This window comes from Notolabrus celidotus, chromosome 3 (assembly GCF_009762535.1).
Source record: "Notolabrus celidotus isolate fNotCel1 chromosome 3, fNotCel1.pri, whole genome shotgun sequence".
Lineage (NCBI taxonomy): Eukaryota > Metazoa > Chordata > Actinopteri > Labriformes > Labridae > Notolabrus > Notolabrus celidotus.
In genome coordinates, this window is record NC_048274.1 from 39,296,999 (window position 1) to 39,313,703 (window position 16,705).

Below are 16,705 nucleotides of genomic sequence, written 5' to 3' on the forward strand. Positions count from 1 at the left end.
TATTTATTTGTAATTCAGAATGTTGAACGAAGCTGGGATCTGTCTAACCTTGAATCAAGTGACTGCAGGGAAGCTCCAACAGAATCATCTGACTCATCATACACCATTCATCTTGACATTATTATCTTTTATTATTCCATCTTTTCTAACATTCAACAAACAAACCTTTCTAACAGCATGTTGATACAGATGTATTTATTGATAAGACAGTTTATAGGAGGCCTTTAGGGTAAATAAGCTGCTCAGTACACTGATGGTGGTGATGACATGTTTGCTGAGCAAACACATAGTAACTTTGTGAACATTGTCAGGTATTAGTTTAACATGTAAATGTCACAGGTAAACCACGTTGAATATATTTACAATGAGGGAGGGATCTGTAGTGGATCAGCCTCTTCCTCTCACTCTTACCTGTAGAAGTGGTGTTGCTCCACCTTGACTGGTGGGATATAAAAGGAGATATCCTCCAGGTTAGTGTTCATAGGCAACCATTCCACAGGGCCAACATGGGGACCATAGAACTTGGATCCGCATTACGGCTCATCTGTCTGACGCTGCTTCTCTCTTCTCTCAGTGAGTGACTCTTAAAAGTTTCTTCCAGCATCTCCATCTTCTCATGAGATGTTTGAACATGACACCAAGAGAAGGATAGATGTTCTTGGAGCAGAAATTCATGTGTGCTGGAGGAGACTAAGTTTTATCTAGTTGTGGATTTAATTGTACCTTGTTTATATATATATATATATATATATATATATATATATATGTACATATGTATATTCTGTCAATTCTGTAAAATGACCTGGGAAACTTGACATTTTTGTTTGTTTTACAATCAGTAAAGTAGTCATGATGTCTTAAAGCTCTCAATTCATGAAAAATGCCCATCACAATGTTTTAGAGCTTAAACTGACATTGTCTAAAAGTTTCCATTGACCAATCTGAAAATCAAAAAAAGACTCTTCAAATACTGTCTAAAATTTGGAAAAGCAGCAAATTCGAAGTCATGATGCTGGAACAAGCAAATATGTTAAATGTTTGTTTGGATATCAATGTTTTTTTTATCATGAAAATAGTCATCAGAAGTCATTTTATTTTGATCAAGTAATTTAAACTGTTGCTGATGTGTTATTGCTGTTTCAGGTAATGCTCACATCAACCGTGTGTGCACAACTTGGGGAGACTATAACTGGAAGAACTTTGATGGAGAATTCTTCAGGCTGCCATCCAGCTGTAACCATCTGCTGGCCTCACAATGTCAAGAATCCGTTGAGAGTTTCAACATCCAATTGAGGCACACAGTGGTCAACAATGTCCCCACCATCAGCAAAATATTCATTAAACTGGATGGTGTTCTTGTGGCGCTGACTGTTGATTCCGTGGAGGTTGATGATGACGCGTAAGTGAAGCCCAGACCTGTTGACTACACTTTACCTCATGTGTTCAGAGTTTTATCAAATATCCACACTTACAGTTGTGGGCTGGTTAAGTGTGATGAATCAGACAAAAAGAAAATAATAACTGAGTACAAGCTTTTCCTTGAGAGTTCTCAAATTTGGGAGTAGAGAGTGAAGGAATGTAAACAGAAAAATGTCATGGCCGTGAGTTGAACCAGTGACCGCTGTGCTGAGTGTCTGTGACTTTCTGTCATTTGATAGAGTTTCACTGTTGGAGGGCACAGTCATGATGTTTCTCACTGGAATTTGGCACACTGTAACAGCTGCTGTTATCTGTCTCTTTTTTTTGTACCAACTCTGTGTCCTTCAGGGTGAAGCTGCCATACACTAAATTTGGTGTGAGCATCAAAAAGACCACATCCAGCATCTTTGTTGACTCCAAGATGGGAATCAAAGCTATCTGGAACCTGGAGGACTCCCTGGACGTAAGAAGCACATTCTCACACTTGCACACAAGTTATCTGTCTGTTAGGAGTTCAGCTATAAGGGGAACAAAATTAAACATTTACATGACTGTGAGTTTAGTGAACAACCTTGGGTCATACTGTAGGGTCAGTGAACAACCACAGGATCAACCTTGGATCTGATGGTGCATTTGCATGAGCCAATTACTGCAAATCCTTGCAATGTACACAAATGTATAAAATAATGAACCCGGTCTTCAGGGCAAAACATATCTACTTTTGCACTTTGACACATATTAACCTTTTATTTGTGTGTCTGTCAGCATGCAACAGCGTGTCTGTTGCAAGTCTGTTACAATCCTCTTTTAATGTCTATCTTTACAATAGCATTAAGTTATTATGGAGGAGCAGGGTGTTTCAGTAATTTGTCTTCTATCCAGGATACACTGTTCTGGATATTCACGATATATGTCATCATTGTTCTCACGAAATTTCTTTAAAAAAATCCAAAACCAACAGAACGATCATGTTTTTATCTAATGACACCTAAAATAATAGGTAACAGCAAACTGTCTTTTAAATCATCATGTATAGGGTACTTTCAATTACAGGGCAGCAGTTCCACATTTCATCCTCCAAATTTCAACTAATGACAATTATTTTAATTACATCTTTTAAATGTCCACTTCTGAAGTGTTTCACTATACAGTCCATGAAAGTTTAAACAATTTGAATAGTATTTAATTTAAATACAGGATGAAATCTAACAATTAGTGACAGGTGAAGTAAAAGGTGTGGATCAAAGCCCAACAGCTTTCAGTGCTCCTGAGGCAATGTGTTGGTTAGCTTCAAAAGTGAACAGTTAAGTCTGACACACTTGTTTCCTATTTACAGAGCAAGAACTGCGCACAAACATGGGAGTATTACTAAGCAGGCATAAAATGTTTAGCTAGAGAACTGTACAGAAATATTCAGTACATTTAGATAAATGCTTTTGGACCACAATAGTGAATACTGCCTTTAAGTTAGAAAGTTACATTAGAGCAGTTTGTGAAGACACAGGTGATAACACCCTATGAAAGTGAAGTTACTTTGTCACTTTAGAAAGCTTCAAAAAAGCATTTTGAGTTGATGTAATCATGCTCAGACCAACACTGTTGTTACACCTGCACAATTATGAGCCTTATATTTTTTCTTGTGTCACTTTAATTCATTTCACAAGGATTACACTTGTCCAAGGCTGTGAATGTATCATCATCTAACTTAGTTAGTGCAGAAAAGACCTGAAGGATTCAAATCTTTTCAAAACTTGAGTTTGTTTTATGGCATTCTAGTGTGTTGGAACTTCATGTCCCTCTCATAGACAATGATCTGCTCAAGATTTCACACATGTGAAGTCACATGAACATGTATGTCACAAAGGCAACAAGGCATGTTTTGATGCAATTCTACTATTTGGTTCAATTTAGATTACAGGTGATACAAATGTACGTTTGAAATCATTACAATTAGGGCCACTGGCATTTCTAGACAAAAATTGGATTTGAAAAAACTATTTAAATAAAATTTAAACTATTCAATTTAGACTGATTATCATTTTTTTTGGAGGGGACAAATTCCGGGGTCAGAAAGTATGCAGACACAGTTTGAAAACACAAAACATAAATGAGGTGTACTATTTATTTAGAAAGGTATCCCTTTGATGTTGTTAAATATGCATAAATTGAAAGTGCAGTCAGGATGTTTACAGCTCTGATTTGAACCAACTTAGTTAGATACACAAAGCTATAATATGTTTTAAAATACTGGATCAATTGAAAAACAAAAGTTTGTTTTTTACTTTATAGTTAAAAATGTTGTTTTTTTAAAAAGTATTGTCACTGGCAGATACACGTGATAATATGGCATTCAAACATCTTAGTGATGAGCAATGAAAATACATTTTGATAAATTTCGTCCTCTAAAATGATGACAGTATTAAGAAAGACTTCCAGAGTCAGTAGCTCAGCTCAATTTGAATGTTTGCATTCACATGGTTGAGTTTACAATAAGAAACCCGACAAATATTAGATGCTGCAGCGACTATCTTTTGAAAATCACATGAGAGGGGATATGGTCTGAAATGATGAAGAAACCCTGTGATTAAGCCAAGCCTGAAAGCCACAACACAAATATAACTGCTTTGTGTAAATGTGTATTATTTAATGAAGACTGATGTAAAAAAGGACTTATGAAAGATTGAAACATATTTTCCGTCTTTGATGGAGAGACCTTGAAACTTGTCATGCTGCACTGGGATGAACAAAACTAACAATATAACAACAGAGATGTTTTCTCTGTCTCCTCCCTGTTGAAGACATGACATGTCAGGCTTGCTTTAATACAAGTAATAGGAAAAATGGCATGCACATCCAAATCCTCAAGTTCTGGGTGCTGGACAGTAACAACAAATGTAAAAAGACAAGTCTGCACACCAGAAGCTATCGCAATGTGAATTTAATGACAAATGTCACCACAAGTAACGTTTTGGGGCAGTGCCCTTCATCACACATGTATTGGGGCATATGGAACATGTGGTGCAGAGCAAATCTCGATATCATAGAGAACTTGTCTTTATTTACAGACTAACAAAAAGTTAGTGCTGTTTTTAGGACTTTGTTTTTTAACTGGGGCACTGAGTTTTTCCACAGGATAAGACAAGCTTTCCGTCTCTGTTTTGCTCATGATTCTTTGTTCAAATCCCCAAATTCTATTGTTAACAGAAGAAAAAAGAGGCTTCTCTAGATTTAACTACTCAAAGTCCCTGAGAAGAAATGACATATCAGGTTTTCATGAATCACCTGCTGAAATCTTTTGCTTTTTCCACTAATTACTGTATGTTTGGGGTGTGTTCACAGATCGAAATGCCAGAAGTATTCATGAACCAGACTTGTGGACTCTGTGGAAACTTTGATGGCATAGCCAATGATTTCACAGAAAGTGGTAAGGTCCTGTCTTGTATAATGAAGAGATGATACACTGCACATTATATTGTACTGGTACACAAAAGGGGGATATCCTGTATAACCCCTTTTTGGAGAAAAAGTTGGCCTTTCTTAAAACCAGACAGTGTGATTAAGTCACTACTTTCAATGAGTTTATAACAACCTCAACCTGCTAATGTTTGTGCTGTGTGTAACTTACGTTTTTCCACCACTTTAGTTTTTAGATTATTGAGTTTACAACTTCATGCTTCCTAAGGCAAAACCAATAAGCTGTAGGCTTAACCTGAATTATACTCAGCAAACCTTTTCTACTATTTACCTAACCTGAACCATTCCTGACGTAGTCATTTTTACTAACTCTTTGATTTATGTGGCTGGTTGAAAGCTAAGCACTTGGGGGGGAAAAAATACTATCTTGGAATTTAGCCCTACTGAGCAAAAAAAAACCCAATAAACCTAAACCTGCAGGAGCAAGTCACCATCTCATCTTTTTCAGTAAAGGCTGACTTGTATCTTTCAACATTGTAAGCACCAAAGCAACTAAAACAGTTTCAAATATTATGACCAATAAACTTAAAATCTTCAACATCCCTGCAGCCAATGCAAATGTCATCACAGACTTCCTTTTCTTATAAAAAAAAAGATCGGCAAAATAATAATAACTGTGTTCATGGCTGTACTCTTCTGCAGGAGCTCAGATTACAGTGACAGACTTTGCTGAGACCCACAAGGTGACTGGACCAGGTGAGAGCTGTGATGAGCCCGACCAGACCCCAGACCAGAGCTGTGGGGATAGGGTAGGTCTACATTCTTTATCACCATCATTATCCTCATCATCCTCATAGGATCATCAGATGCAATACACAGTGAAAAAAACCCTATATATTTATATTTGGGGTTTATTTTCAGAAATACTGTGAGGGGATCTTCTCCAGTGCTGCCTTCAGCAGCTGCCAAGACCTTTTGGATAAGGAAGCCTTCATCAAAGTCTGTATGGCTGATAAGTGCTACAGTGGCAATAACCCTGACTCCATGCTCTGCAAAACAGTCTCAGAGTTCTCCAGACAGTGCATTCATGCAGGCGGCAAGCCCGAGCAATGGAGGAGTGAATCTTTTTGCAGTAAGCATGCTAATACTTTATGATGACATAACTTATCTGTGGTCCATATAGATGTGTTTGCTCTGCAGTTGCAGTGTTTTTACCTCATCTTTGTTTGTCTCCACAGACAAGACATGCCCATACAACATGGTGTTTCAGGAGTGTAGCAGTATATGTCCTGACACCTGCTCCACACCTCAGGCCAGCAAATTATGTGATAACCACTGCCATGATGGCTGCAGCTGCCCTGCTGGTACACACACACACACACACACACACACACACACACACACACACACACACACACACACACACACACACACAAACACACAATCAACACTTAAGTAACAAGCATACAGTTTATGCAAGCAAATGCAATCTCATTCAGTACACACATAAAACATGACGTGATGATAACTATCCCTTCCTTCCTTCTCAGGAACGGTCTTCGATGACAATGGTAAAAGTGGTTGTGTTGCAGTGAACCAGTGTCCATGTCTGCACAACAAGAAAGTCTACAAGCCCGGACAGTCCTATTATGAGAACTGCAGATCTTGGTAAGACAGGAGACCTTTAGAGATTGATTGTTTCAATCTTTCAACCAAATGCAAGGTCATTTGATTTTAATCCTATAGGCATATTGACTGTCTTGCAGAACCAATGGCACTCTATAAGCTACACTGCAGAAACAAATGTTTTCCCACACTAGTTGTATAGTTAATACACAAAAATAAAATATACATAGTAATCACTCACAGATGCTGTTAGGTTTGGATGGTCAAGATTTACAATAAGGCTTAAAAACAACAGTTTAAAGGGAGAGCAGGAAGAAAGGAGATCATACTGGAACAAATATGTCTAAATCTATTTATTTAATTTCAATATCTAATTAAACCTTGTATCTATTTGATTATTGAAATTATGTTATTAGCGCCCATATGAGTTATGATAGTGTCTTCTTGATGTCTTTTCTATCATATCTGGGTATACTTTCAGGTGTAACACAGGTGTAAGGGGGATAGGCTAAACAGAAAATTAAATATGAGTGCTAAATTCACTCAAGAATTCCAAAGCAACTGCAAGGGGAGAGGAATGGAGATCGGGGTAGAAAACAAGACAGAGATTGCACAAAAAGAAATACCAACAGTAGCTGGATACTACTTCAGTACTCATATAATCTACCTGCAGCCTACATGATTTGTGTGATTTTTTTAAAGAAAGTTAGCAGTGACCTAAACTAAGAGCTCTGCAAGTGACTCATTTACCATATAATGCTTCAGAACACAACTTCACAACAAAATTGTTGTGGGAATTCAAGGGGAGTCTCTTCACTGAAACTGATAAACATGCAGGAAATGTTACCATCACTAGGATGTATTCCACATGTGTAGACGTTAATACTATTTAATCATCAACGTAAAAATGTAAAAGATTCCTATCCTTGAGATTTCCCTTACATATTTCACATCTTGAATGACTACCATGAGTCCCATTCGCTTTAAATCCACAGGGTTGGGACAGTCATTGCTCATGACTGTAAGTAATCATGTTGTACATCTGTTTTCTGAAGTGAAAAAACTGTCAAAGGACCAAAGCTTGATGCACAATTAAACAAGTCTGTGGTCATCAGGTCCTCCTGCCTGCCTCAGAATTACTCACAAAAGCAAACAGTACAAATAACATGTTTTGCCTGAGGAAATTAGAGTTTCCCAGTTTAGCTTCTTTGCTGGTGTTAATGTGTGTTTAGTGTGAAAGAGAGAGCAAAGTGAGTTCTATCCTGGGGACATGAAGGTTATATTTTAAGTAACTGCAGGTAGCAGGCACATGGAAGTACAGTCCCATTTTAGTGATTCCTATGTCCCTTCATTCCCCACTTGTTGTTGCTGCTGTTTATAAGATGGTACTTTTTTTGCAGGAATACAATCCACTAATATTTGCTCAAATGTAAAGTATGTTTTAAATAAAATTGTATTATTATTATTATTATTATTATTATTATTATTATTATTATTATATTCCCCTGCTAATTATCTCAGGCATGCTTGTGATAATTTAATCATGCTTGGGATGGTTGCATCAGGTTTATTCATCATTAAATCCAGTCTAAACTGCATATCAAACACTTTTCCACCCAGTACACACTTTTAAACATCAAAATAAAACATGCCAAAATAATTGGCTACAATAGGTTTCATTCCAAATGTTCTGGATAATGGGAGGGGTGAATTTATGATTGCTGCAAAACAAAAAGTTCTATGTGTGTTTTTATCCTTACAGTGTGTGCACCAATGGACGGTGGAAGTGCACAGAGGACAACTGCCCAGAAATGTGCTCTTTGACAGGAGGAACTCATGTCAACAGCTTTGATGGAAAAGAATTTATCTTTCATGGAGACTGCACATATGTTCTAGCAAAGGTAGTACACATTGTCATCTTTTTCACTGCCCATGTACAATCATACAAACTGGAGTTATAACTCTGGCCACCAGCCAATAAGGGGCATGATATTATGTAACAGAATAGAATAGACTTGAATAGAATATATTTATTGTATTGTCGCAGGTACAATGGAATTCAGTGCAATTGTATTTCAGTGCAAAATAGATAATACAATATATGTGCTAAGAAAAACACATATGTTTCCAATGAAATTGTGATAAATCTATTAACTATTTGATAAACAGAGTTTGTTGTAAAACTGATCAATGTTTGCTGTTGGAAGTTTTTGTGTTTCAGTCACTAATAAAGTTTTTTCTGGTAATGTTTTACAGCTAATTGGTGCCTCTGTGCTGGTGGACCTGGAAAGGTGTGGTGTTTCTCAAAGTAAGATCTGCCTCAGAGCTGTCACTGTGGCCTTTAGCAGCAATACGGTAAGTTCCCCACAAAAATTTGGTTCATTAGCATGTAATGACACACAGTGATGAACAGATCAGTGATCCTGTAAAATAATTATATGTTGCATAAAAATCGGTTTTGAATACAGCTTTGTAAGTGATAGCTTACATCACACTATGAAATGTGTGTTTCAAACTGGTGTGAAAATGTTCATGGTCCTTTTGAGATACTTGTTGGACTCGTGTTTGATTAACCTCAAATTCTATTTCTCCACAAATCACAGGTGTTGAAAATCCATGCATCTGGACAGATTCGTATGAATCAGATTCGTTCTGAGCTTCCACTGTTGACTTGTGAGTTATTTTGAATTATCTTTTGGGTGACACACAGAAAAGGGACAACAAATATTTTACACCTTTTATGCATGTCCAAAAGCAGAGAGTGAGAGAGTTCAATAATGTTTACTTGAGCGCTTGCAACTGGCAATAGACTGAGTGTCTGGCAGGTTGTGGCAATGGGGGGAAGACTGAGTATATTTTTAGCTGAAGGGTTGACATGAGGAGCAGAGTCTTGCAGAAAGCATAGAAGTGGACAGAGTAATATTGCAATGAGGGGAAGTGAAGCCAGGGATCTTGTTCTGTGGCAAAAGATGACATTGAAAACATTTGATGCATCATGAAATAAAAAATACCACAAAGGAAATGTGTTGCTAGCATCAAGCTTAAAATTAGAATATATTTTTCCTAACGCAATTACATTTTTCAGTTCCTCAGTAGTCTTTGCAATATTTTCAATTAAATATAGTGTTTATTGATTTGCAAACTATCAACATCTGTTTCTTTCAACATTTTACACAGCATACCAACTATTTTTTAATTAGGGTTTTACAGGACCCAGTCCTCCTCTAAAGTACAGGATAATAACAGGTTGAACATGAGAATTGCTGCAGTATGACATTACAGTACTACATGTTGTAAAGCTGGGACACTGACTTTTTCCAAACTTCTGACTGCTGCAGCGGAGCTCATAGCATTCAAGCCGTCATCCTCCTACATCTTTGTGAAGAGCACGACAGGCCTCAAGATTTCAGTCCAGCTGATCCCCTCGATGCAGGTCTTCCTCATAGCAGACACTCCACTCAAAGGAACCATTTCTGGTATGCCTCCACATTATTGTTTCTAGAAAACATTGACTCCAAAATGGAACCTGTAGCTAGTGGTTTAAAATGTGTTATCTCTTTTAATCAGGTTTGTGTGGTAACTTCAACAACAAAATGAAAGATGACTTTACGGTTCCTACTGGTCTGGTGGAGAGCACTGCTGTAGGATTTGTCAACTCATGGAAAACCAAAGCAAGCTGCCCTGACATAACTACACGTTTTGGACACCCCTGCAACCAGGGCATCAACCGAGGTACAACTTAATCTCCCCTTTATTTAACTGTTGTATCAGTTCATATTACAGAACATATATCAGACCATTACATGCCTCAAAGTAAACCATGTGTTTTTGTTTAATAACCCCTACATTTCTGCTTTTTACTCAGAAAAATTTGCTCAGTACTGGTGCTCCAAACTGGTGGATCCCAAGGGGGCATTTGCAGCATGCCACCAGTACATTGACCCCAAGACATACAAAGAAGTGAGTCTGAATTAACAATTCTATAATCACAAATATAGCTAACCACTGTTCACCTTGTAATGTGTCCATGCCTGCTGTGTCTTCTTACAGAACTGCATGTATGACTGCTGTAACAGTGATAACAGTGACGACAGCTTGTGTGCTGCTGTCTCAGCATATGTCTTTGCCTGCTCAGAGCGAGGAATACAAATTTCTGGCTGGCGCAACACTGTCTGTGGTGAGCAAAACAACAAAGACCCTTTGTATTTACTATGTCATCATACAGGCTGGTTGTAAAAAGAAGCTGATCAAAAAATTAATAATGAGCGGCATATTGAATGGCATTTGGGAAATCATAGACAAGTGAGCAATGAACATTGTAGGGATCTGTTTTCTCACCTATTTCAAAATATTGTATCTCCTGTGTTGAAGACTATAAGGGTTAGTTTGGATCTTTTGAAGGAGGGTCGTATTTGATTCATATTAGAGGTCAGTGTAATGACCACAGAAAACAGTGTCTCCAAAACACTAATTATAGAACCTGGCCAAAATACTGATGCAGAACCTAAGCAATGAGTCACGAGAGAAGGGGTAAGCAACACAATACGCCAGCCACTCACCAGAGGCCTAACCAGTTAAAGTGAGGGCAGTGCATCCTGTGATCTTCTCACTTGTTCCTTGCTCACTTGGTTGGATTATTGCAGAACTAAACAACTAGATTCCAGGAGCTAACTGAGAAAACCTAAGCACAGAACATACAATTTTTTTGAACTCTGAAAACCTTGACTGAGATGCATACTCAAAATGTGCTGTGAACATATCCAAAGAATATACTTAAAAGAGATACATAATATGGCCAATGGAAAGAGCTGCAGCTTCCAGGGTCTAATTTGGAATATTTAAATGTAGTACGTTATTTGGAAATTAGTGTGCATTCACATGTATGTCTATTAGGAGAGCAATGATACCCCTAACTCTCATGCTACATTCATCTCATATCTCCTCTACCAGGCCGATACACCGTATGTCCAGAGAAGACAGTCTATTCATACAACATGACCAGCTGCCAACGTACCTGCCAATCCCTCGGCCAGCCTGATTACACCTGCCAGGCCAACTTTGTGACAGTAGATGGCTGCGGCTGTGCCCAGGGAACCTACATGAACGACAAGGGACAATGTGTGACCAGTAAAGACTGTCCTTGCTATGACAAAGACAACATTATTCCTGCCGGACAGTCTGTGACAAAGAATGGCCGCAATTGGTAAATACAAAGAGTAGTGATGTCAAATGTTGGGCATGAAGGGGTTAAGTAATAAACACACAACCATAGTACATCTGGTACAGCAAAACTGGAGGAAAGCCAACTCAGAGGCAAACTCACACATTCTGCAAGCATTAGATTAAGATGGTTTGATCTGTTTGAACTAATCAAACCATCAAACCCATTTCTAGATAAGTAGAGCAGTCTAGAGCTCGTTCATCGGACTGGCTCTTTTTGGCTGGTTCAAGAGAAGAAACCATGTTAGAGACTTGGGGTCAAATCTACCAAACGAAAGAGGACCCCCCACCCACCCCGCCACACACACACACACACTTCAGCTAATTAATCTTTAATTTCAGAACAAAGAGTCATACAATGGACAGTGAGTTGGATTTATGATACAACACACATAGAACTTACTGTATAATTCATTTCTTTCATTGAAGAACATGCATGATGATTGATGAAGACATTAACACTGTTTTTGTGTGTCTATGTACCTGTTCTATCAGCATCTGCAGACATGGAGCTCTCAGCTGCGCAGGAGGGTCTCCACAAGGTAGGTTTCCACATGTTCAAATATTCGAAATACCACAATCCCTTGAATTCTAATCACCACAGAGGCTTTCAGATCTGTTGTGCTTAACAGATACATTCAATCTTTAAGTGCTGAAATCATTCCTTGTGAAATTCTGTACAATTGAGAAGTTTTATGCATGATTCTTTCAAGTGTTGACTAGTTTTTAAAATTATCTTGGAGACTTTAAACAGAAAACAGTTTTTGGAATACTACAGGGTATTGTTGATGTTATTATTTAAATGGCTCCAGGGGCCTGTACTACAAAGCGAGTTCAACATACTCAGGTTTTCTTCAGGCAATGTAAAATAAGACTACACATTCAAATAAAGCTAGTTATGTCAAAGTTTATTGACAGACTTTATGTATGTATGTATGTATGTATGTATGTATGTATGTATGTATGTATGTATGTATGTATGTATGTATGTATGTATATATATATACTGACTGTTTATGTAGCTCTTTCTCTAGTCTTCTGACCACTTAAAGTACTTTCACAAGACACATCAAATTCACCCATTCACACCACGGTCATACACTGATGGCAGAGGCTGCTATGTAAAGCACCCATCAGTATTAACTGATCCCATTCACATACTGTATTGCCAGCTGCAGTTTGTGGTTTCGTGTCTTGCCCAAGGACACTTTGGCATGAAATAAAGTACTCTCCGAAGAAATTGCCTGAATAGCAGAAATTACATAGGAACCAACAAATAATTGTACATACAAATCTTAATACAGAATCTAAAAGAAAAGAGAAAAGAAAGAAAATACATCTCTTCTCTCCCTTTCTTCTTCTTTCCCTTTTATCTAAGTGTGGAATAAAGCTTTGAAGCAATCGGCCCCGTGAGTTTGCCACTTTCCAGCGTTCTCCCTTGGCCCTTGGTTATTGAGATTGTTTGTAGTGACAGAAGGGCTGCATAAAAAGGGGGGCAGGACATAATCTTCAGATCTGTAGTTAAAATAATCGTTACACTCAAGGCCAGGATGGATAGTGTCTCCTGACAGTAGTGCAAGCCTCCGGAGTTTTGACTGCAGTATAATTGTTTTTGTCATGCACTTGTTTCTTACTACCCAGGCCCACCACAATGCAACGCCCCGATGGTTTACTTTGACTGTTCCACTGCTCAACCTGGAGATGCTGGAACTGAGTGTGAAAAGAGCTGCAGCACTCTGGACATGGCTTGTGTAAGTGCCACATAGCGCTCTTACACTCACAGAAGACCTACAAGCACAAGCTTTGTTTGTCTGAAACTGTCTTGTTGCTCTCCACTTTGCTTGGCTACAGGTCAGTTCAGGCTGTACATCAGGTTGCATGTGCCCTCAAGGTCTGGTGTCAAATGGAGAAGGAGGATGTGTCAAAGAAAACAATTGTCCATGTGTGCACAATGGAAAGGTCTTCCATGCTGGAGAAACACTGACTGTGGACTGCAACACCTGGTTTGTACAAGACATAACATAAACACAAGTATTTGTATAATCTGTTTTAATGATTACGATAATAATAATCTAATCTAATCAAAAAATCTAATGTTGTTATGTAGATATGTGCAGAAGCTTTTGTGTTTAATTTAAAGTTTCTGTTTTGTGGCAGGACAAACTTTTTGCCACAGCTTTGAGTTTTGTGCACAAAAGGGAGGAGTACATTTGACAATAGCTGATCAAAAGTCCTGTACTATTTCACATTTATAAAACATATGGATCAACATGCCCCATTCAAGTATGGATGTTTCAGGCTAGGACTTTCATTATCAGCTGAGAAAACAACACTTCCTGCTTCATGGCGAAACATCCAACTTTGATGGTTTGCCACGGCCACGCTCCTTGAGCTTTATACAGAATCTGAATAACTTTTTATCATGCAGGTCTCCTCTAGCTCTATACAAAGTTTAAAGTTAACCAGGAACCCTCCCTAGGAGGAGTGGATAATAGAAGGACCCCTGGATGGACTAAAAAAAATACGAGGATTTTTTAACATTTTTATAAAAAAAAATGTGATTTTCTGTAAATATTTAATCCTGCAGCCAATAACGTTTTTTTCTTCATAGTTTTCGGTATGCTGAATATGAGTTTTAGATTTTATGTCCTGAAGTGAAACCGACTTTTTTGCATGTTCAGGCCCTCAAAAGCCAAAAATAACACATCTAAGAAAACTGAATTGAAAGGTTTTGGTCTTTTATGGGATCAGATCTTTTCATTTGAGGTAGAAAAATATATATGAAAACACCATTGTTTTATGTCACAGTCTGTTTGTGGATGAAGGAAAGTATTACTTAGGCTAAGCAATGCAGTGAGGAAAGCCAGCAAATGGGGAGGATAACATTAAGTATGGTCATTTTACTGATGACTTTCTAAACCCCTTAAAACATTCTCTTCACTGGTAAAAAAAAACTGATTTTTTGGGGGGGGTATTTTTATTGAACATGCGTTTCTTGTGTTTTTCTCCTCAGTACCTGCTCTAATAGAAAGTTCACATGTACCACCAATGTGTGTGACGCTGTTTGTGGGATCTATGGCGACGGCCACTACGTGACATTTGATGATAAGAGGTTTGACTTCAATGGACAGTGTGAATACACTCTCCTACAGGTAAATATGTGTACAGTGAAGTGACAGATATACAGTAACATTTTATACTTTGATGTAAGTCTTTCTTTTAATTTTATGGCTACCTTTGTGACAACAAGTGTAGTTTAATACAACAATCCTCAAAAGCTTCCTCCTGTTTCCAGTCTGCCAAACAAACACATTGTTTTTGTAAGTCAGCCAATAACCCGTTAGGAGCATTCTCCTAAATTCTTTGAACAGCCACTTCTTGTTTGTACCTCCATGTTTAATGAGTGTCTGAGGACTTGTGGTCCTGTAACTTCATCATGATAAACACATGTGAATCAGGAACAGTAGGAACTATTACTTAATCATTAGCTGTTCTTTAGGTGGGTGAGCATAACAGTGTTGTGAATATTGACAAAAAAAAAAACCTGGATTAGAAGCTACATTGCCCCCAGGGCTCTGAATCCTGCCCACAGGCGGTGGTCTTTTTCTATATACATCAATGCCATCAAAACCTCACTGCATTGGCATTGATTCAGTGTGGATATAAACCTCATTTATCAGCGGTATTGGTAAACTATGAAGGGAATGGCAGGAGAACCAATGGCTTTTTGAATTAAGAAAAATATCAACATCCAGCATGTATTTTTGAAGAAGAATTGGGTTTGTTTATTGTGGAACTTAAGTTGCACATTCATCACAGTACTCTTTCACTACTGACAAGACTGAAAGAGTGTTGAAGGTGGTGGGCCACCACCACCTTCAACACACCCAGGCTCCATTTAAGGAAGCTCAAGGTATTGACAGTGCAAATACAACTTGCACTCAGCTATATTTAGCTTGATATCTTGACCTGTTCTCTTTATGGAAAACTTCTAGTAGTGAGTCAAAACAGAAATACACAGGCCCGAATATATCACAGAGGTGGGCTGATTAATTAACTCAGGGTAAAAAACTCTTTATTAAGGTGTTGACTTCACCTCAAAGGTTAGGACTACAACTAAGTATACCAAGTAAAAACTGTGTCTGTGCTTTATCCAGGACTCTTGCGGTGACAGTCAGGGAAATGGAACTTTGAGTATTGTTACTGAAAATGTAGCATGTGGAAGCACAGGAACCACCTGCTCCAAGACCATCAAAATCTTCCTGGGGGTAAGCACCGCACACGGTTATTGTCCACTGCCACAAACACTGTATCACAATATTGAACTTATAAAATTTTTTTCAAACTTACATTGGACTAGAACTATGAATCTTAATAAAGATTTGCCTTCTTATAATTTACTATGACAAATACTTTTGTAATAACATTGAATTCAATGTATTTAGAACTAACAAGTTAGAGTGCTTTAAACTAAACTGACACTCAAAATGATTTGCTTTCTTCATTAGAAACATTAAGTTTCCTTTAAAACCAGTAACTATACCTTTTATCCCATGGTTCTAATGAAATGCTGCATACTGGTGTGATGTAAGATACATGTTTCTTTCATGTTGATTTCCACAGGACAATGAATTCCATCTGAGAGACGAAGACTTCCATGTGGTTAAGGGCAGCAGTAAAGTGTTACCTGACCAGGTGCAAAAGATGGGTATTTACCTGGTGATGACGATCAGGAAAGGGCTTGTGCTCATGTGGGACCAGAAGACCAGTCTTTTCATTAAACTTGGCCCAAAGTTTCAGGTGAACATTCAAGCCTATGCGTCATGATTGACATCTGGATTGACAAAAGCACCATTTTTCGGTCACTCAAAGCTGTCAGAATACAATAGGCTATATCTTAACAGGCAGATCAGGGTAATTGATTCTTTAAAGGTAATTGCATCAATCAATATTTTTGATCAACAATTTGAGTCAGTCAAATCGTCAAATGAGAAAGCTTCTTCTAGAGGGGTATATAATATGTAAC

At 38.0% G+C, this 16,705-nt stretch overlaps 1 protein-coding gene across 1 annotated transcript in view; it reads left to right on the forward strand.

Annotated features, from left to right (window-relative positions):
- The first annotated feature begins 506 nt into the window (after positions 1 to 506).
- LOC117810507 (mucin-5B-like) overlaps positions 507 to 16,705 on the forward strand; it is a 41,356-nt gene continuing 25,157 nt past the window's right edge. Inside the window, exons 1-22 of the mRNA XM_034680372.1 lie at positions 507 to 573; positions 1,144 to 1,399; positions 1,768 to 1,882; positions 4,759 to 4,843; positions 5,536 to 5,642; positions 5,755 to 5,965; positions 6,072 to 6,197; positions 6,384 to 6,501; positions 8,222 to 8,360; positions 8,716 to 8,814; positions 9,063 to 9,132; positions 9,798 to 9,935; positions 10,027 to 10,191; positions 10,325 to 10,419; positions 10,510 to 10,636; positions 11,410 to 11,662; positions 12,175 to 12,221; positions 13,321 to 13,430; positions 13,531 to 13,682; positions 14,693 to 14,831; positions 15,837 to 15,947; positions 16,303 to 16,479. Of these exons, the coding sequence (XP_034536263.1) occupies positions 507 to 573; positions 1,144 to 1,399; positions 1,768 to 1,882; positions 4,759 to 4,843; positions 5,536 to 5,642; positions 5,755 to 5,965; positions 6,072 to 6,197; positions 6,384 to 6,501; positions 8,222 to 8,360; positions 8,716 to 8,814; positions 9,063 to 9,132; positions 9,798 to 9,935; positions 10,027 to 10,191; positions 10,325 to 10,419; positions 10,510 to 10,636; positions 11,410 to 11,662; positions 12,175 to 12,221; positions 13,321 to 13,430; positions 13,531 to 13,682; positions 14,693 to 14,831; positions 15,837 to 15,947; positions 16,303 to 16,479 (2,907 nt within the window). The remainder of the gene's footprint in view (positions 574 to 1,143; positions 1,400 to 1,767; positions 1,883 to 4,758; positions 4,844 to 5,535; positions 5,643 to 5,754; positions 5,966 to 6,071; positions 6,198 to 6,383; positions 6,502 to 8,221; positions 8,361 to 8,715; positions 8,815 to 9,062; positions 9,133 to 9,797; positions 9,936 to 10,026; positions 10,192 to 10,324; positions 10,420 to 10,509; positions 10,637 to 11,409; positions 11,663 to 12,174; positions 12,222 to 13,320; positions 13,431 to 13,530; positions 13,683 to 14,692; positions 14,832 to 15,836; positions 15,948 to 16,302; positions 16,480 to 16,705) is intronic.